Raw genomic sequence first — 22354 nt, forward strand, 5'->3', positions numbered from 1 at the left:
TGACGACACAAATGAGGAGAACTATTGCCTTGACCCCAGCAGTGACAGTTCACAGGATGTGTGAGTGAGTGAGTTGGGTTAAACACCGCTTTCAACAATATTCCAGTTATATCACGGCATGTCAGCTTAATGTGGGAGGAAAGCCCGAAGTGATGCAGGTCTCAGACGTTTACCACTTCGGTAAAACCCACGAGCACGTGTATGGTGCTGAAAAACCAAGAAACATAATCGGGGCAAACCGGGATTCGAACCTACATCACAGGTTTCTGGCGTGCCCAAGGGACGCAACTCTGCACATCGAATTGCAGCGCCTTTGACGACTGGGCCACCCGTGCCCCCTTCACAGGATGTAATTAGTGTTTGAATGACATTATTTATATACTTGAACAAATGCTGCTCAATAAACAGTGATATGGAATACATAGTTGTTTGTTTTATGCGTATGTCTAAGTTCGTATTTCTGATATCCAAAATGTCTTATTGTTGATGATATAAATGCGATGTCTAATAATTCGAGCAAAGACCACTCGCATTTTTCGCGTTTAATTCGCGCTCGCGTTAATTTCAAGATTTACAGTATATATATTCTGTTACATTCTTATGGCATGTGGATCATCTTGACAATTACCTGAAAAGCATATGACATGTTGACCAGAGCTTTTATCGATATTGCAGGTCATAGCACATATAGTTGTGTCTTATACATGCGGAAGATCGGTGGTTCGATACCCGGCTGCGTCATATCAAAAGACGTTAAAAGATGGTACTTGTTGTTACCCTGCCTGCTCCTCGACATGAAGGGCTAAAACTAGGACTGGTCGGTTCGGCTCTGAGTCAGCTTTGATTTTGGTATTCATGTTAAACTGCGTCACGGTATCTCAGTGGGCTAGCACTATAAAACCAGCATTATTCCGACCAAGTACAAGCTGACACACACGCATGTGCATGCATGTCTCTCTATAAGTGCAATAATATTGCACGCGACGTTATCCCCCATTTCACCTCCCCTCCCCTCACCACCCCTCACCTCACCACCTCTAAAACATTTCAACAATATGCTGGTGTTTCATGACAAATTCCTGGGGAATTCCGGGCTAGAATATTCCTTCAGCATTCGCGCTTGTAAGAGGCGATTTAAATGGATCGAGAGGTCAACATCGATGACTTGGTTGATTGCATGTCATCGTATCAGACTTTATTTACAGACCGCCGACATATAGCTTGAATATTGATGAGTGCGAACAAACAAATATTAGACTTAATAATACACAACAGCCACGTCTTGAGATGCAAACAAAATTTTTATTAAAAAGAAACCACAGGAAGTTCTGATTATGATAAAATCGTATGGTATTTCACAATCAAGCACCCCCCTGTCTCTATATATTAACACAAGGTGTGCAATGCTATCGCTTCAAATCAGTCGTGGCACTCGTGTGTTTATGTGTAAAAGGGGGGGGGGGGGGGGGGGGGGGGGGTATTTCATAGTAAAAAAATATATTTTAATCATAATCAGAACTACTTTTTCCCGTGAAGAAACAGTGGATTTGTTGTCAGCTGATCAATCAAAGAGACCAAGTCATAGCCATAGACTGAAGTGCGTAAACAGATGGACGAGTACACAATGGCATCCCGCTACTGCAGGAACGAACCTGATTGAAATACCGTCCCGAGATAAAAATGGCGTCGTTGGTTTACTTATGAAAGTGTATACGATAGGTAAGATAACAAAACAATCGGGGAATACAATGGACACAGATATGATGTAAAATACAAGAAAGAAAACGTTTTTTGCCAGCTGATTTGCTCAAACGGTATTAACAAAGAAACATTGATTGATCGTAAAAAATTTTTACACAGATATATAAAATGGATTTTTGGAACATTCTCAAACGTTACATATTGTCAAATTTCTCAGTGTCAATATTCAATAGTTCCGGAGTTGATTTCCCCTCAAAGACGTGATATGGGGACCATTCGTGACCACTCGGGTCATTCCGGGACATGATGCGATGATTACGGAAAGACGCGAGAGGTGACGAATGGTGATGCGCATCAGTTGAAGCAAAGACAAGTCTTGTACTTGAAGTTCATATCTGTATCCACTTCACCACAGAGATGTCGGTCGTTGAGTTCTGCTACAGGGCTAGTTTCAGCGCCATCCACCCACCGTAGACCCCAACGACGCACGCCATGGAGATGGCGACGTTGCTGGCGCCACTCTACAACATGAAATGGTGGGTGAGTGAGTGAATATATAAACCTGCAATACATTCCAATAAAGTATTAACCTCTTCAAGTTCCAATAAAATATTAGACCTCTTCTAGTGCTGCTGTGAATGTGAACAGAAGTTATCTATATTGTCAATGTTGACAGATTAGGTAGAATAGGCGTATTTTTCAGCTCATTATTATGTGGACATATCGAAAGTGAAACACAGTTTGATCTGCAATTTCGTAAAACTTTCCCAAAATAATATTTACTTTTCTGAACCAAAGAGATCATGTCATGAAATAAACAATATCCCAACTAATCAATGGCCAGTACGTGTTCTTTATGTAATGTACAGAAACAGATATCACTTAAACGGTCCCTAAAGATATTTGAAAGAAATTATGAATGTTGTATGATACCCATGGCAGTTAAAATCACAACTCATTTGTTCCCTTTGTTTATGTTCAGTTGTGAACAAAACTCCCTGTTTTGTGCACACAAATATGTTTCAAAACTTTTACAACAAATAATCTTTTTCTTGTGCAAGCATAAAATACCATGTGCTGTATTACTGAATAGCAGTTGTCTGTGTGCACTGCGTAAACACTGTTTAGTAGTGTGCTAGGGTAAACAGTAGTTGTCTGTATAGTAGTGTATTGAGTAAACAGTAGTTGTCTGTATAGTAGTGTATTGAGTAAACAGTACTAGTGTGTATAATAGTGTATTGAGTAAACAGTAGTTGTCTGTATAGTAGTGTGCTGGAGTAAACAGTAGTTGTCTTTATAGTAGTGTGCTGGAGTAAACATTAGTTGTTTGTATAGTAATGTACTGTGTAAACAGTAGTTGTCTGTATAGTAGTGTGTTGGAGTAAACAGTAGTTGTCTGTATAGTAGTGTATTGAGTAAACAGTAGTTGTCTGTAAAGTAGTGTATTGAGTAAACAGTAGTTGTCTGAAAAGTAGTACATTGAGTAAACATAAGGTATCTGTGTAGTGGTGTAATGAATAAACAGTAGTTGTCTGTATAGTAGTATATTGAGTAAAGAGTAGTCGTCTGTATACTAGTGTTTTGAGTAAACAGTATTTGTCTGTATGTTAGTATGATGAAGTAAACAGTAGTTGTCTGTATAGTAGTGTGCTTGAGTAAACAGTAGTTGTCTGTATAGTAGTGTGCTTGAGTAAACAGTAGTTGTCTGTATAGTAATGTACTGAGTAAACAGTAGTTGTCTGTATAGTAGTGTGCTGAAGTAAACAGTAGTTGTCTGTATAGTAGTGTATTGAGTAAACAGTAGTTGTCTGTATAGTAGTGTATTGAGTAAACAGTAGTTGTCTGAAAAGTAGTACATTGAGTAAACATGAGTTATCTGTGTAGTGGTGTATTGAATAAACAGTAGTTGTCTGTAAAGTAGTATATTGAGTAAAGAGAAGTTGTCTGTATACTAGTGTTTTGAGTAAACAGTATTTGTGTGGATAGAAGTGAATTGAGTAAACAGTAGTTGTTTGTATAGTAGTGTATTGAAGTAAACAGTAATTGACTGCATTGTTGTGTGTTTTGATTTAACAGAAGTTGCCGGTTTAGTAGTGTGTTGGAGTAAACATGAGTTGTGGGTGTAGTAGTTTATTGGAGTAAATAGTAGTTGTCAGTACAGAAGTGTGAATCTAGTACAGTGTGTCAGTACAGATGTATATTTATAATAACGTCAGTTGTCAGTACAGACGTATATTAATGATAACGTCAGTTGTCAGTACAGACGTATATTGATGATAACGTCAGTTGTCAGTACAGACGTATATTGATGATAACGGCAGTTGTCAGTACAGACATGTATTGATGATAACGTCAGTTGTCAGTACAGACGTATACTAATGATAACGTCAGTTGTCAGTACAGACGTATATTGATGATAACGTCGGTTGTCAGTACAGACGTATATTGATGATAACGCCAGTTGTCAATACAGACGTATATACTTATGATAACGTCAGTTGTCAGTACAGATGTATATCTATAATAACGTCAGTTGTCAGAACAGACGTATATTGACGATAACATCAGTTGTCAGTACAGATGTATATTGATGATAACGTCAGTTGTTAGTACAGACGTATATATTTATGATAACGTCAGTTGTCAGTACAGATGTATATTTATAATAACGTCAGTTGTCAGTACAGACGTGTATTGATGATAACGTCAGTTGTCAGTACAGACGTATACTGACGATAACGATATTTGTGAAAACGTTTTTACGGTGAAATATGGAGGTCTTACCTTGGTGGTCGTGGCAGTCGATGAGTCACCAGCCATTGTCGATGAGTCACCAGCCACTGTCGATGAGTCACCAGGCACTGTCGTTGATTCAGTAGCCATCGACGTTGATGCTGAAGGATTTAAGTTAGTCGTTTAGTCAACATTATAATAATTGATGCAAGTTTGTTAACCGACTTTGAAAATGATGACATTATTACCGATTTTATTTGCAACAAAAGGATACACAGAGAAGATAGTACTCTTTAGAAGCTATCGGGAAGTACTCGCATTTGAACAGATTGAAAGTGACAAGAACATATTTACAGTGTTCTTGTTGGGAACTTGTTGGGAACGTCTTACTCAAAGGAAGTCAGAGAACACCCGATTCTTTCATATAACAATAATTAATCTTTCTTGTCATGACACATTGCCTAAAGTAATATGAAAACAATATCTGATGTTCTTTACCTTCATTAGAGTAGAATCTATGAGGTCCATTACTTCGCACCAGGGATTCGATAAACCGGAATTTAATTACCCTGATTAACGAGGTTTCACTGCGGGTTATAAAGTTTGAGCCAGCAGTCAAACAAAGCGATGTTTGAAGTCTGCCAATTTACCGAAATTAGTGTCTTTTATCATGGCGTCATAATTTGATCACATGTCTCTCGATGAGACATATAAGCAAACAACGTGCGTACTTACTTGATGCTGCCAGGGTACTGACAGCACACAGCGAAAGAATAAGGATGGCAGCCAAGGTAGACTTCATCGTTCTTGTTGATTGGGAATCTGCAATCAACATGTTCGATTCTTCCAGGCATTCACTCAATATTGTTTGCAGAAAACAGAGGAAATGTGTAGTTGGGAAGGATAATGGAGACTGTAGGGCCTTGGGTTTGTGGATAACATCCACGTCTACTGAAGACTGTAGAACCCAGGGGTAGAGGACAACGCTACGTCTACTGGAGACTGTAGAAACCTATGTGTAGAGGACAACGCCACGTCTACTGGAGACTGTAGAACCTAGGGGTAGTGGACAATGCCACTACTACTGGAGACTGTAGGGCCTTTGGTTTGTGGATAACTTCCACGTCTTCCGGAGACTTAAATTCAAGGGTTAGTGGACAACGCCGCGTCTACCGGAGACTGTAGAACCTAGGGGTAGAGAACAACGCCACGTCTACCGGAGACTGTAGAACCTAGGGGTAGAGGACAACGCCACGTTTACCGGAGACTGTAGAACCTAGGGGTAGAGGACACCGCCACGTCTACTGGAGACTGTAGAACCTATGTGTATTGGATAACGGCACTTCTACTAGAGACTGTAGAACCTATGTGTATTGGACAACGCCACGTCTACTAGAGACCTAGGGCTGAATCACTACTAGGTTGGAAGTTATTATCAAATCTCCCCTCAATCGTCTCTACACGAGTACAAGGTACCTACCTCTGAAGCTGTCAGCTGATCGTTATGTACAGCCAACCTTGTACGGGACGCTTTTATGTCATCTTTCAGACGAGTCTAATTATAGTAGGGAAGTTAATATTAGAAATGAATTATTTTATTCAACCTATACATACATGTCAATGGCGATGTATATCAAATACAACTAACTGAGGTAGAAATATAATATTTAGGTATTTAATATTTTGTTATTAATGGCTTGAGATATATTTTACAAATGATATAGTTGATCAAGCCCCCCTTCCCAGTAGACTGGACCACCCTCCAGGAAATAAATAAGATTGACTATTTGTTGTGTTCACCCGGATAACGGTCCCTGACAACTGTGGTGATACATAATGTGAGACGACATATCGGCAAACACATGCTCCCTTTGTTATTCATAAGCACTGGAGAGTAGATCAAATACCTCCCCCAGTTCAAGATGCACGACAAAGCTAGAAACCCTGGATACCGCTGTATAAATAACCCTATCCTTTTTTCACTTTGCATTTTATTCATACATGCGTAAGAGCTGTATTAACCAGTGAACTACTTTAGTTTACCATCCCTAGGTTTTTTATGTGTGTCAATTTCAAAATTTTGAATTGAATTTGAAAATATTGAAATGTAAGAGAATGATAAGCGGTGGCAAACCTCATCGAGGGGGTAGGCTCGATTGCAGGACATCACGATGGTTCTTAGAAACGCTTTGTTCTTCTTCTGTAATGCAGAGTGCAGAATCCCAACAGAACTCCTTTGTAATACAGAGCATGGACTCCCTACATGATTCTTCTGTTATACAAAGTGCGGAATCTCTACAGAATTACAGATTGCGGAATCCTGACAGAATTCATTTGTAATGCAGAGTGCAGAGTCCCTACAGAATTCTTCTGTACTAAAGAGTACGGAATCCCTTAAGTATTCTTCTGTTATACAAAGTGCGGAATCTCTACAGAATCTTCTGTAATACAGAGTGCAGAATCCCCACAGAATTCTTCTGTAATACAGAGTACGGAATCCCTACAGGATTCGTCTGTAATACAGAGGGTTGAATCCCTACATGATTCTTCTGTAATACAGAATTTTGAATCCCTAAAGGATTCTTCTGTAATACAGAGTGCAGAATCCCTAAATAATTCTTCTGTAATACAGAGTACTGAATCCATTCAGGATCCTCTGTAATACAGAGTACGGAATCCATAAAGGATTCTTCTGTAATACAGAGTACGGAATCCATTCAGGATTCCTCTGTAATACAGAGTACGGAATCCCTACAGGATTCTTCTGTAATACAGAGTATGGAATCCCTACAGAATTCGTCTGAAATACAGAGTACGGAATCCATTCAGGATTCTTCTGTAATACAGTGTGTGAAATCACTACAGGATTCTTTGGTTAATACAGAGTGCAGAATCCCTACAGATATCTTCTGTTATACAGAGTACGGAATCCCTAAAGGATTCTTCTGTAATACAGAGTACGGAATCCATTCAGGATTCCTCTGTAATACAGAGTACGGAATCCCTAAAGGATTCTTCTGTAATACAGAGTGCAGAATCCTTACAGATATCGTCTGTTATACAGAGTACGGAATGCCTACAGAATTCTTCTGTTATACAGAGTACTCAATCCCTACATGATTCTTCTGTACTACAGAGTGTGAAATCCCTACAGAATTCGTCTTTAATACAGAGTACGGAATCCATTTAGGATTCTTCTGTAACACAGAGTGTGAAATCACTACAGAAGTCTTCTGTACTACAGTGTACGGAATCCATTTAGGATTCTTCTGTAACACAGAGTGTGAAATCACTACAGAATTCTTCTGTAATACAGTGTACGGAATCCATTCAGGATTCTTCTGTAATACAGTGTGAAATCCCTACAGAATTCTTGTGTAATACAGAGTACGGAATCCCAATTATGTTTCTGTTATAGAAAGTGCGGAACCCCTACATAATTCGTCTGCAATACAGAGTACGGAATCCCTACAGAATTCTTCTGTAATACAGAGAGTAGAATCCCTAAAAGATTCTTCTGTAATACAGAGTGCAGAATCCCAACAGAATTCTTCTGTTATAAAGAGTGTGGAATCCCAACATAATTCTTCTGGAATACAGAGAGTGGACTCCAAACAGAATTCTTCTGTAACACAACGTGTAGAATCCATACAAAATTCTTCTATAATACAGAGTACGGAATTCATTCAGGATTCCTATGTAATACAGAATGTGAAATCACTACAGGATTCCTTTGTAGTACAGAATCCAGAATCACTACAGAATTCTTCTGTAATACAGAATCCAGAATCACTACAGAATTCTTCTGTAATACAGAGAACGGAATCCATTCAGGATTCTTCTGTAATACAGAGTGTGAAATCACTACAGGATGTTTTGTAATACAGTGTACGGAATCCCTACAGAATTCGGCTGTAATACAGAGTGCAGAATCCCAACAGAATTGTTCTGTTATACAGAGTACGGAATCTCTACAAAAGACGTCTGTGATACAGAGTGTAGAATCCCTAAAGGATTCTTCTGTAATACAGAGTGCAGAATCCCAACAGAATTCTTCTGTTATAAAGAGTGAGGAATCCTAACATAATTCTTCTGTAATACAGAGTGTGGACTCCCTACAGAATTCTTCTGTAATACAGAGTACGAAATTCATTCAGGATTCTTCTGTAATACAGAGAGCAGAATCCCTACAGAATTCTTCTGTTATAAAGAGTGGGGAATCCTAACATAATTCTTCTGTAATACAGAGTGTGGACTCCCTACAGAATTCTTCTGTAATACAGAGTACGGAATTCATTCAGGATTCTTCTGTAATACAGAGAGCAGAATCCCTACAGAATTCTTCTTAATACAAAGTCAGAATCCCTACAGAATTCATCTGTAATACAGAGTGTGAAATCACTACAGGATGTTTTGTAATACAGTGTACGGAATCCATTCAGGATTCCTCTGTAATACAGAGTGCAGAATCCGAACAGAATTGTTCTGTTATACACAGTGAGGAATCTTAACATAATTCTTCTGTAATATAGAATGTGGACTCCCTACAGAATTCTTCTGTAATACAGAGTACGGAATTCATTCAGGATTCTTCTGTAATACAGAGTGCAGGATCCCTACAGAATTCGTGTGTAATACAGAGTGGAGAATCTCTACAGAATTCTTCTGTAATACAGAGTATGGAATCCCTAAAGGATTCTTCTGTTGTACAAAGTGCAGAATCTCTACAGAATCTTTCTGTAATACAGAGTACGGAAATCATTCAGGATTCTTCTGTAATACAGAGTGCAGAATCCCTACAGAATTCGTGTGTAATACAGAGGGGAGAATTTCTACAGAATTCTTCTGTAATACAGAGTACGGAATCCCTAAAGGATTCTTCTGTTGTACAAAGTGCAGAATCCCTACAGAATTTTTCTGAAATACAGCGTACGGAATTCATTCAGGATTCTCCTGTTATACGGAGAGCAGAATCCCTACAGAACTCTTCTGTAATACAGAGTACGGAATCCCTCCAGAATTCGTCTGTAATACAGAGTACGGAATCCCTACAGGATTCGTCTGTAATACAGTGTGCGGACTCCCTTCAGGATTCTTCTGTAATACAGGGTGCAGAATCCCTACAGAATTCTTCTTAATACAGAGTAAGGAATCCATTCAGGATTCCTCTGTAATACAGAGTGCAGAATCCCTACAGAATTCTTCTGTAATACAGAGTATGGAATCCCTACAGGATTCTTCTGTAATACAGAGTGCGGAATCCCTACATAATTCGTCTGTAATACAGAGTGCAGAATCTTCTGTAATACAATATCACGGGATCCCTATAGGATACTTCTGTAATACATTGTCTTTTTAAATAAAGATCACGGACTCCCTTCAGGATTCTTCTGTGGTGAGTGAGTGAGCATGGTTTTACGCCGCTTTTAGCAATATTCCAGCAATATGACGGCGGGGGACACCAGAAATGGGCTTTACAAAATTCAACCAATGTCGGGAGTCGAGCCCGGGTCTTCGGCATGACGAGCGAACGCTTTTACCAGTAGGCTACCCGACCGCCCCTGGATTCGTCTGTAATATAGCGTATGGAATCCATATAGCTAATAACCGTACAGGTTATTTCATACTAGAGCACACGATTTCTGTGAAACCAATAACTATAGTCTACAGGATTCAGATGTAGTTCACGTGCCGATGAGTAGATGTAACTAATATGTTACACAGTCACTGCCACCAATTCCATCTATTTAACTGAACATGTTAAAAATGTGACAAATAATATTTATATCAATATGGAACAAATGTTAACTTCATGTTGAAGTCTCTATTTTAAAGACACCTCCAACAATTGTGGACACCTCTTCCTGCAAGAAAGGCGCATTTATGCTTATTGAGAATAGCTATCATTCGTTTAGAATTCAACAAAACTATCTACTCAGTAGACTACCTACCCAGAAAATTATCTATACAGTACACTATCTACCCTAGGGAATATCTACCCCAGAGACTATCTACCAGGGAGAATATCTACCCCAGAGACTATCTACCCTGGAGAGAATCTACTCAGGACACTATCTACGCTAATAGCTACCTGTCCTGGAGACTATCTACCCAAGACACTACCCAGGACATTATCTTTCCAGGGGCCAATCTACCCTGGATACCATCTACTCTAATAACTATCTATCCAGTAGACAGGACTATCTCACACAGGAAACTATTCACCCAGAAGACAATGTTCTCAGACTTTACAACTTCGCGGTAACCAACACAAACACTCCAACCAATGAATTAATTCATTAAAAAACAACTGTTGGTCATACTATTCTTAAAAGTCAAATCGTGTTTTGGTGAAACCCTTTATGGAGAAAATGATATTTATGGACAACAAGTAGTTGGGCGGTTGAGAAAAAGATTTCAATCTACATTTATGTGCGTCATTCATTTACATGAGTAAAAGACCCCCAGATCGGTATTAACATATTTCTTTGTACTGCCATAACATTTTGAATTGCTTTTTTCTATATTTAGAACATCCTGTTAAGTAACGGTAAACAAGTTTAGTTATAAAAAATACAGATCTCCACCGAGCTTGATTGATTGGCGCAGCGTTTTATTGCTTTGATAAGAGAAACATGACAAGTTGTCAAACACTATAAACAGACATTGTGCTTTCGTCTCATTGTGCTTTCGTCTCATGCTGACTATATTCATATTCTAGGCGTTTTGGTCCGTTGATCTGGTGGGTACAAGCTCGCCCAGCGGAGAGAGTTAAGTCCAAGCATTGAAAGAAAATCTCAAGTTTGTTCTTGCCCTCTTGAAATGACAAGCATGAGCTTTAATTACAAATGGAGCTGTTTGAAACATCATTAACAGGAAAAGAAGTTACCAATGTTAGGGACCGGTCATTGAGTGCAGGGATGGGTGGGTCCGTGGTTTTTGATGCACTTGTACATGTACTTTGTACATTTATATCATGACCATCCCTGAACAGACTAAATGCAAAAGTACTTGAGATATTAATTATAAAAAGTAGTTTTTATCACGACGCTCCCCAAGTATATGTCCTATATTTAAGGACCAAAAACACTTGGAGAAAAGTGTGTTGTTATATGGCAAGTTGAGACTCTCACAGTTCTGTATATGAGCAGGTGTATTGTTATATAGCTAAGTGAGACTCTGACAGTTCTGTATATATACACGTGTATTGTTATATGGCCAAGTGAGACTCGCACGGTTCTGTATATGTACAGGTGTATTGTTATATAGCTAAGTGAGACTCTGGCAGTTCTGTATATGTACAGGTGTATTGTTATATAGCTAAGTGAGACTCTGACAGTTCTGTATATGTACAGGTGTATTGTTATATAGCTAAGTGAGACTCTCACAATTCTGTATATGTACAGGTGTATTGTAATATAGCTAAGTGAGACTCTGACAGTTCTGTATATATATACAGGTGTATTGTTATATAGCTAAGTGAGACTCTCACAATTCTGTATATGTACAGGTGTATTGTAATATAGCTAAGTGAGACTCTGGCAGTTCTGTATATGTACAGGTGTATTGTTATATAGCTAAGTGAGACTCTGACAGTTCTGTATATATATACAGGTGTGTTGTTATGTGGCTAAGTGAGACTCTCACAGTTCTGTATATATACAGGTGTATTGTTATATGGCTAAGTGAGATTCTGACATTTCTGTATATGTACAGGTGTATTGTTATATAGCTAAGTGAGACTCTCACAGTTCTGTATATATACAGGTGTATTGTTATATAGCTAAGTGAGATTCTGGCAGTTCTGTATATGTACAGGTGTATTGTTATATAGCTAAGTGAGACTTTCACAGTTCTGTATATATACAGGTGTATTGTTATATGGCTAAGTGAGACTCTGACAGTACTGTATATGTACAGGTGTATTGTTATATAGCTAAGTGATACTCACAGTTCTGTATATGTACAGGTGTATTGTTATATAGCTAAGTGAGACTCTGACAGTTCTGTTTATGTACAGGTGTATTGTTATATAGCTAAATGAGACTCTCACAATTCTGTGTATACAGACTGATCCACTGACCGATGTAATATATTATAATAATTATGATTATATTTCGTGTAGATTTGGCCCATTATACATATACACATCATTATTATGTCGGGTGTTATATGACTTCTATGAAAAAAGCAGAGTGAGCTATGGGCAGAGAAGCGAAGTATAGAAATAGAGATTGTAGGTGGCTGAGAAATACCCCACCCCCTAACCGTAAATAAACTACAGATCACAAGTTGACATAAACCGAGGAGCTGAAGAAACAAAACATTTTATTTGATTTTATCACCTGTTAACATATATAAATTAGCAATATAATATTCCCAAAAGTGAAGTATACTGGCGCTTGGTCAGAATACTTCTACCTGGTCTTATTTTGTTAATTGTAATGTTGTTTACAGTTTTCAAAGATTTCTTTTCGTATAATACACAACTGTATATTCGACGACTTATCTTCGGCACAAATTAACAACATTTCAGACATGGAAGAGGTTATATGGTTGCAAATTCCACCCTTACCCCAGACTCATTGAACAGTTTCTTTTCATACAAAATTACCCAGCCACAGAGTACGTTTTGCAAAATGTTGTGATCATCAAAAAGACATAAAATTCAACAACCGTTCTTTCAATTGTCATTTACATACAACACAAACTCGGTATACTTTCTTTTCCCACTGAGTTAATATTCGAAGTTCTCACTCTGAAATGAGGTATTTTGATAGAGCTTGCTTCCAAGGGCAGTTATTTCAAAGAGTAGAGTCGATTTCAAAGGATTAATCAATGCATAACGAAACCCCGGAGGCAATGTAGTTTTATAGGTGTACATTACACTTGCCCCCCTGGGAGCGTGTCGAGGTAATCTGGGTTATCTTGTGAGGGAAAGTCAATTGTCAAATGTTAATGTCAAAGAATGTACTTTCTCGACTGTGGGACAAGTACCGTCACACAGGTGGGGTTGCAATGAGTCCTGGGTGTAACAGGCCTAACTGTAACGCCACCAGTACAAGATCGTCTCATTGCATTAATTTCACCACGCAATAGATTCAAATGTGCTCCTGCTTTCACTAGATAATTCCGCACAATAACAGGAAAGCGAATTTTAACAACTACCGTTAGACACCGGCTCTATGTAGCGGGCTGAAAGTAAGGCATTGCTTTTGGTTTGTTGTTTAACGCCGCACTCAGTGACCGAAAGTGTGATTTGTAACGCAGTGCGCAATTGTTTGTTTGTTGTTTAACGCCGGACTATGTGACAGCGGTCTGTAAATAATTGACTCTGGACCAGACAATCCAGTGATTGAAATCATGAGCATCGATCCACGCATTTTGTATTCGATGACATGCATCAACCAAGTCAGCGAGCCTGACCACCCGATCTCGTTAGTCGCCTCTTACGACAAGCATAGTCGCCTTTTATGGCAATCATGGGTTGCTGAGGACCTATTCTACCCCGGATCGTCTAGTGTGAGGCGACTAAATGCACGATATAGAATCGCTGGTCGGCAGATTTGAATCACACCCTCCAGTTTTGACGGATCACATAGAAAATGGCGGCAATTTGCATGGGTCCTGAAAGCAAGGCGTCCTGTGAGAAGGTAACCCTAACAACTTACCCCCGGCGGCAAAGATTGGGGTGGGCTAGACAGCAGCATGGTCGGGCTATGTTTACAGACGCATCAAGGTTTTGTCTCCGATTTACAGATGGCAGAAAACGTTGTTGGCGACGTAGCGGTGTTCGGTATGTCAGAGGAACAATTCTTGACCATAATCAGTATGGGGACGGTAGTGTCATGGTGGCTAATTACTTCATTATCGGCGATCATACCTACATATAATTGATGCAACATATACACACATATGACATTAATGAACAATCACCAAACTAAAAAGTGCACCATAAATAAGTAATTCGGAGTAAATCGCTTGAAAACCAGAAAGTGGAGCAGTGTGTAAGCGTCGCTGATCTTGGTAACATGTAAAAGAGCAATCGTTAAACGAAGTCAGATTTGAAACGTATCAAATACTTCTAGCTATCGTGATACAAATTTCCATCTGTGAGCATAGTGTTTATATTTATAGGAACGTTCTATATATAAGTAAATACCACTTTATAATGTCACTGATCGTCGTATTTAAAGCAGACACGTTGGTTAAAGTAGACCTCTTCTCCCTATACTCTCAACAGTCACACAGGTGTTCGGTCCGACTTGGCCCGGGCTGTCAAAATCAACTTTAAACTCACATAAGTATCATCAAATGGATTCACATCTATAAACTAGTATAATATCTACCTAAATACCACTTTATAGTGTATCAGATCACTGTACTTAAAGAAAACAAGGTGCTCAAAGTGAAGCATTTTTACTGTATTTTCTTTAGAAAATCTATGTCAGAAGTGTTCGGTCCGACTTGGCCCGGGCTGTCAAAATCAACTTAAACCTCACAGATGTATCATCAAATTGATTCACATCTTTAGATTAGTATTATATCTACCTTAATACCACTTTATAGTGTCTCAGATCGCTGTACTTAAAGAAAACAAGGGGCTCAAAGTGAAGCCCTTTTCCCTCTACATTCTCAACATACTCTCTATCAGAAGTGTTTGTCTTGTGTTGGGTCCGACTTGGCCCGGGCGGTCAAAATCAACTTAAACCTCACAGATGTATCATCAAATGGATTCATATGTTTAGATTGGTAAATACCACTTTATTATGTCACGGTACATCGTATTTAAAGAAAACAAGGTGCTCAAAGTGAAGCATTTTTACAGTACTTTCTTAAGAAATTCTATGTCAGAAGTGTTCGCGTATTTTTGTGCTTAAGTCACCTGGACATTGTTTCGTATTCTTATTCGTATTCTTTCGTATTCTTTCATGGAACATTGAAGGATTAAGGAAACACGATAATGAACATTCACAGGTAAAACTCTTCTGTCACGACTACGATATAATAGCATTGGGTAAATCTTGTGCTACAAGTCCTGAAGATTTCGCAACCTTCATGTCCGGTTTTCGATCTTTTAACAGTGTACTCCGGAAAACTAAACGTCGTGGCCGACCTAGTGGTGGGGTGACTGTTCTTATAAAGGAATACTGGATTTTACATAACTATATATCTAGAATTTATGATGGTTTTCATGACATGGTTGTTTTCCTTTTTGAAACAACTAAACTTTCATGGAACTCTGATACGGTTATGATATACCTATACATTTCTCTGGAAAATCCCCCTATATATCACAACAAAGATGATGGCATGGTTGTGTTTGAACAGTATTTGGAAACTATTGTAAGTGACCATAGTGATAAAGAAATATATATCGCTGGCGATTTTAATGCCAGAACAAAGGATTTTCAGGACTACATTCCAGATGATAATATTAATTTTGTAACTAGTAATGGTGATAGCATTGATGGATACCCAACTAACGATTTTTGTATGCCTAGATCTAATAAAGATACTTCTCATAATAACTATGGTAAAACATTGGTCGAAACATGTACATTTGGTATACATCTATTCAATGGCAGATTGTTTAATGACAAATGTGGTAATTTCACATGTTTTACACATAATGGCCAGAGTGTTGTCGACTACATGATGTCATCAACAGCTATCTTTTCTAATGTGTCAGATTCTGGTATAGCTTTGAGTGATGCATCAAATAATTTTCCATTGTACTGCTCGTTAAGAATTTCCTTGGATGATATTAATAATGAACATGAAGGTTGTGTAAGTGAGGTTTTTTCTGATACTGATAAGGGTCATAATGTTGTCAGTGAGTGGCCAAGATATATATGGAATGGCAATGAATGTCAAGTATTTATGGAGAACTTTATATCAAACCTATTAGATGTTTATGATGTTTTGGGTCATCAGATTACCAATGATGCAGAAGTAGCTTTAGACTCTATTGTCAAGATATATCAGTCCTCAGCAGAACAGTTTAAAAGAATATTTAAGGGATGACCTATAAGAATACGTAATCAACCTCCATGGTGGGATAGCGATTTAGAAGATTTAAAAAATAGAAAGTATCATGCTCTTCGGGCCCATAGAGACCAGGGTTATGACTTTAGTGAATTTAGAAAGTTGCGCAACTTGTTTAAATCTAAATTTAGATTTAAGAGATATGTTTACCAGAATGATATGAGACAAAATTTAATTGACTGTAGAAACAATGCTAAATTCTTTTGGAGAAGGCTAAACAGGGTGCTTATGGTGAAAGCATTTCACAGCAAATTAGTAGCTATGATTGGGTACAGCATTTTAGTAACCTTCTGTGTATAGATAACATATCCACTGAGGGTTTTGATTGTAACATATGTAATACGGAGGTAGAAGAGGCGTCTACATTTAACTTAAATGGCCCTATTACTATGAAGGAAGTTTTGTTTCATATTGAAAAGTTGGGATTAAATAAATCCCCTGATCCTGATGGCCTTGCTGCTGAATTTCTGAAAGCATCATCAGATTATATTCTACCTGTGTTGGTCTTATTGTTTGACAACAAATTTGATAATGGTGAATTCCCTAAAGAATGGGGAAAAAGTATAATATGTCCTTTATTTAAGTCAGGAGATAAACACTGTATTGATAATTATCGTGGAATCTCCTTGATAGATATTATTTGTAAAGTTTTTTGCTCTACAATTAACTCCAGACTGCAGCTTTGGTGTGACGAACATAATGTCATTACTGAAGCAAGATTGACTTCAGAGCTAATCGCTCCACTATTGATAGTATTTTCTGTTTGCAATCTATTGCCCAAAAATATGCCCATAGGAAAAATGGAAGATTTTATTGTTTTTTTATAGACTTTTCAAAGGCTTTTGATTCGATTAAACATGACGTTTTGTTAAAAAGCTTAAATGAAGAAGGAGTTAGTGGCAAATTTTTTAAGATAATAGTTTCAATGTATTCAAATTTAAGTGCTTGTGTAAGACTCTCTGGTGGTTTATCAAATTATTTTAGGTGCAAGGAGCCCACAGTTTTTTATTATCTTTATAAACAAGTTAATGTACTTCATGCAAGAAACTGGTGGCAGGGGTGTCTATGTTTCACCTTCCTTTAAAGAGATGTTTGTTTTGATGTTTGCTGACGATGTGTCATCTATGGCAGATTCGTGTTTACAGTTACAAAAAAAGATATATGCCTTGGAACACTTTTGTGATGTAACGCGTATGAAAGTTAATTTGAATAAAACAAAGATAATGGTTTTTCATAATGGAGGCCCTTTGCGTGCATATGAGAAGTGGTATTTTATGGGAAAACAGATTGATGTTGTATCGTCATACAGATATCTGGGTCTGGTTTTTATGCCCAAACTTGTTTGGAGTAAGGCACATCTTTCACTTACCGCCCAAGCACAAAAGGCTTTATTGGCTATTTATACATATTCCAGGAAATTTGGTAATTTATCATGTAAAGATTTGTTTAAAATATTTGATGCTACAGTTGTACTCATTCTTTGTTATGGTGCAGAGATATGGGGTGTGAATTACTGTAGGAGAGTTGAAAGTGTACAGATAAAGTTATGTAAATGGATACTTAAAGTTGGTAAAAGTACTACAAATAATATGGTTCTAGGGGAATGTGGAAGAATTCCTCTCCAGTATATTTATATGACAAGAGCAGTTAAATATTGGACTAAACTTATTAATTTAAATGACAATAGGTTACCATTTCAATGTTATAGCATGATGTTATCACAGGATGAGAGTGGAAGAGTAAATTGGGTCACACATATAAAACATATTCTGTTTCAATTTGGATTTGGATTTGTTTGGGTTGCACAGGATGTGGGTCATATTGATACATTTATTTCAACATTCAAGCAGAGATTGTTTGATAATCTCCATCAAAAATGGGTTGCAGAACTAGGTAGTTCTTCAAAGACATATTATTATAGGCAGTTTAAGTCATTACTCAATGTTGAATTGTATCTATCCTATAATCTACCTTTATCTATCAGGACAGCCATGTCAAGATTTAGATGTGGTAATTATGGACTTGCAACAGAAACCGGACGTTATAATAATATTGAATACTTAATGCGATTGTGCCCTTTTTGTCTCAAGGAAGGTATTTCATCTATTGAAGATGAACATCATGTATTACTTGTGTGTAAACAGTATGATACCTTAAGAAGTACGTACATTGTTAAGCACTTAAGATCAGCCTCATTACAGGCGTTTATAAGTATTATGTCATCAGATAATTATAATGTTATTCATGATACTTGCCAGTATTTACAAAAAGTTTACAAACACACAATTGCACTCTTAAAGGAAGAGTGATATTTATAGTTCATTTAAACAAAATGTTCAATGTTAAACAACTGTTGGCAATAACATGTACCACACGTTCTTGTAAAAGTATTAGGTCATCAGGTAACTATAATGTTATTCATGATATTTGTCAGTATTTACATAAAGTTTATAAACACAGAACTGCACTTTTAAAGGATGTGTGATATTTATAGTTCATTCAAACACACTATTTATGATGTTAAACAACATGTACCACACTTTCTTGCAAAAGTATTAGGTCATCGGATAATTATGTTATTCATGATACTTGTCAGTATTTACAGAAAGTTTATCAACACAGAACTGCACTCTTAAATGATGAGTGATATTTATCATTTTGTTTATAGTTCATTGAAACAATGTCTTAATGTCAAACAACTACAATGTATTGTCAACATTTGAAACATGTACCAACTTCCTTGCATATGATTGACATTGTACATCTGCTTTTATATTAGCGTAAGCGCAGTACATGTTAATAAAATCAAGCATGTATTATGGGCCTTTGGCCTTTATACTGTAATAAAGAATCTGAATCTGAATCTGTTTAGCTTCATAAACTGTTCATAAGAAACATGTCAGACAGCTTTGACAGGGTCTAAATTTGCCACAGTGTTAGGCCCGAAAGACTTTTTAGGATTTAAATTGTGATTAAGGAAGTAGAGGGTAGAGAGAGAACAAGATAACAAATCTTAACAAAACCTACCTGCCAAACAAGTACTAGTTCGTTCGTATCCGTAATCCGTCACAACCTGTGATGAACGCATAGTGTGTTCGATGAAGGAAATACAGCCCTTCAGATCTTTGTTTACTGAATACACCTTGACCTATGTTCAGTGATATAATTTATAAGATATTGAAGCTACATGGCCGCCCATAGTTTCTTGGAAATGTCCTGGCTACACTTCAAGGTTTCGTGCTCAACAAATATATATGAATGTATATGATGTCTCATCTTGATGTACTTTAATAATGCAATTCGACAAAGAAGATGTACAGATGCCTCGACAGCATTTTTGGCAGTCAAGTACAAGTACAGGTAAACATGGCTATTAATGCTCATGTGTGTCAGGTTGCCCTAACCTCGCCGTCACATCTGTACACAAAGCAAGTGCATAGTCTAAACTAGGCTACATTTGCATTTCTTTAGCCGTTTACAGATGCCTCGACAACATTTTTCACACATGAATGACTTCAACCTTTGCTCTCAACTAATAGAGGTAAACATGGCTATTAATGCTCATAGGTGTCAGGTTGCCCCAACATCGCCGTCGTATCTGTACATAAAACAAGTGCATAGTCTAAACTAGGCTACATATGCATTTCTTTAACCGTTTCAATAATGCAGTGCGCTGTCACAGCATGCTGCGTAGGTCTGTACAGCACAATGTATTTTATTAGTAATTGGTCGATCCTCCATAAATAATATTTTTGCTATTCATTTCACATAGGCCTCGGTAGAATTGAGGTAGGGGAAGGACTTCTGGTCAGATAACAAGGTATTCAGATATCCAGAAACTCGTTTATCCGGACAACATTTTAGAAAATGCAATTGTCCGGATAAGCGAGGTTCGACTGTATAGCGCGTGATACATGACAAAACAGATGTGTTAGGACCTGATTCGCACTTGCTGAAGGGATACCAATGGACCCTGATCATTATACATTGGTTGCTTATTATTATTATTATTATTAAACATATTGTATTGTCCAAAAGACAAAGGGATTGGGCACAAGTGCAGCATTTATTACCACATTCTCCCTATATACAGTTATACATAATATTGCATAATGAAAATTAACAATTTACAGTTGAAGCATCACATTGTGGAAACATAGTGCGCAATATAAATTTATATACAGTGCTCATATGAAGGATATGTACAATGTGCTGGAAATCTCATACATATGCTAATATTATACATGTTAGTGTTGTATATAGAGTTAACAATATTAATGATTAACAGTTTGGAAACAATAATATGCTAGCTACTGAATCTGTTAGTCGTTTCTATAAATTTGTGTACAGACAAGAATATTTTTGTATTCAGGAAAACATCTAAGTTTGGATCACAAAAAAAAAATACTATTTAGAGTTTTTTGTCCTCCAAGATTATCGATAGCTGTCAGTAATGTCTCCCTAATATCATCATAAATGGAATGAATTTTCACAAGGAGCTCCGCATTTACAGGAAATAGTATTAGATAATTAACACGAAACAGGTTGGAATTTAGTATGCTACAATTGTGTCTCAATCTAGTGTGCAATATAATATGTTTGTAGATCTCTCACCGCAATTATAGTGCATAAGGTGGTGATGTAGGCTGCTCAGATGCGACAGCTTTAAAATAAGATATTGACGGACTATCCCTGATTCCTGATGATAGATTATCTATAATATAAGACCTTTTAAACGTAGATTTCCGTGCAAATGGAACTACAAAATCATGGCGGTTTCTGAGATTATAACTGACCTTCTGTGACACAGCTGGTGGTATAAGATCAGTTACATATGAAGGACATGGCTTATTTATTATTTTATACATAGTTACAAGTTTGTTGACGTTTCTTCTATACGCTTAGATATATGTATCCACGTCACACACACCTAGAACAAGTACACTTATTTGAATATTACTAATATTACATGAATGTTACTGAGCAGTCAGTTAGATTTTATATCTTTGCGCTTAATCAGCAACATTAAGCCTTTCACGTATATTACAACTTTGTAAGTTAACTTTCCTTTCCAGAAATACCATAGCATGGTGACAGAGATGAACTTCTACCCCAAGAGATGTGTCATTGACTAAAATCTGCTTTGTTAATTTGATTTCAAGTGATAGCCTTCACCTGGAAGGAATTTATATTTGTATTATTTCAATTTTTCTTTTCATATATATCCCTCTGAATTTTGGGTTTTGAAATAGCATGTCGCAAGAAATAACTCCTGTTGAACCCTTAGACTTGCAAGAATACTCTAATCATTGGCCGAAACATGCCCCATTTGTGCTTCTTGCTTTGTCAGACCAAACCCATACTGTTGAATTTCTCAAAAGCTTTAAAAGGGTTAAAGCTATTTTTGGAAGTATAAATGGGTTGATTGGTGACTACCACAGAAGTAGCAAATGGAGTTATGTCCGATGAAATTCTGTTTTGACTTGTGCTAATCGGGTTTAACATCTAACTTGCCTTTGCGTGTGTTTGTTCCAGGATACGCTCACCGCTATGCAAACACCTGTTATCCTCACTGTTTAATAGTAGTTTATACACGTAAGTATGTATAAGTTGTATGTCATCTTAATATATCACTTGTGTTATCCCTCTTTTTGGGGTGTACTACAAACATAAATCAAAGTTTCTTTTGAGCTATCATGAATATCATAAAATACTTAGCAAGTCTATGCTTATCATTCCCTCTACTCCTACCAAAGGCTCTAATTGTGGCTAATTGTTACATATTCTTCACGAATACTGTAAATCATGAAACGTGTAACCAAATTAATGCGAGTTTAGACCGCTGGCTAGACTAACATCTAGTTTCTGAAAT

General features: G+C 37.3%; 1 protein-coding gene across 3 annotated transcripts; it reads right to left on the reverse strand.

The window, feature by feature from the left end:
* Positions 1-1282: 1282 nt before the first annotated feature.
* On the reverse strand, positions 1283-19846 carry LOC124146544. 3 transcript variants are annotated; one of them, XR_006862696.2, is made up of 5 exons: positions 19510-19846; positions 5915-5989; positions 5170-5256; positions 4486-4595; positions 1283-2222 (listed from the first exon to the last, which is right to left on the reverse strand). XR_006862696.2 is itself a non-coding variant. In XM_046516876.2 (4 exons), the coding sequence occupies exons 1-4, from the start codon at positions 19568-19570 to the stop codon at positions 2139-2141; spliced, it is 345 nt and encodes a 114-aa protein (XP_046372832.1). In that variant the 5' UTR covers positions 19571-19842; the 3' UTR covers positions 1283-2138. The 3 variants fall into 3 exon arrangements, 2 of the variants coding, with proteins under 2 accessions (XP_046372832.1, XP_046372833.1); XM_046516876.2 differs by lacking the exon at positions 5915-5989 and having other exon boundaries at positions 4486-4598; positions 19510-19842; XM_046516877.2 differs by lacking the exon at positions 5915-5989 and having other exon boundaries at positions 19510-19838.
* Positions 19847-22354: the final 2508 nt, after the last annotated feature.

Source organism: Haliotis rufescens, unplaced genomic scaffold (genome assembly GCF_023055435.1).
Source record: "Haliotis rufescens isolate VD_foot unplaced genomic scaffold, xgHalRufe1.0.p SCAF_23, whole genome shotgun sequence".
Taxonomy (NCBI): Eukaryota; Metazoa; Mollusca; class Gastropoda; order Lepetellida; family Haliotidae; genus Haliotis; species Haliotis rufescens.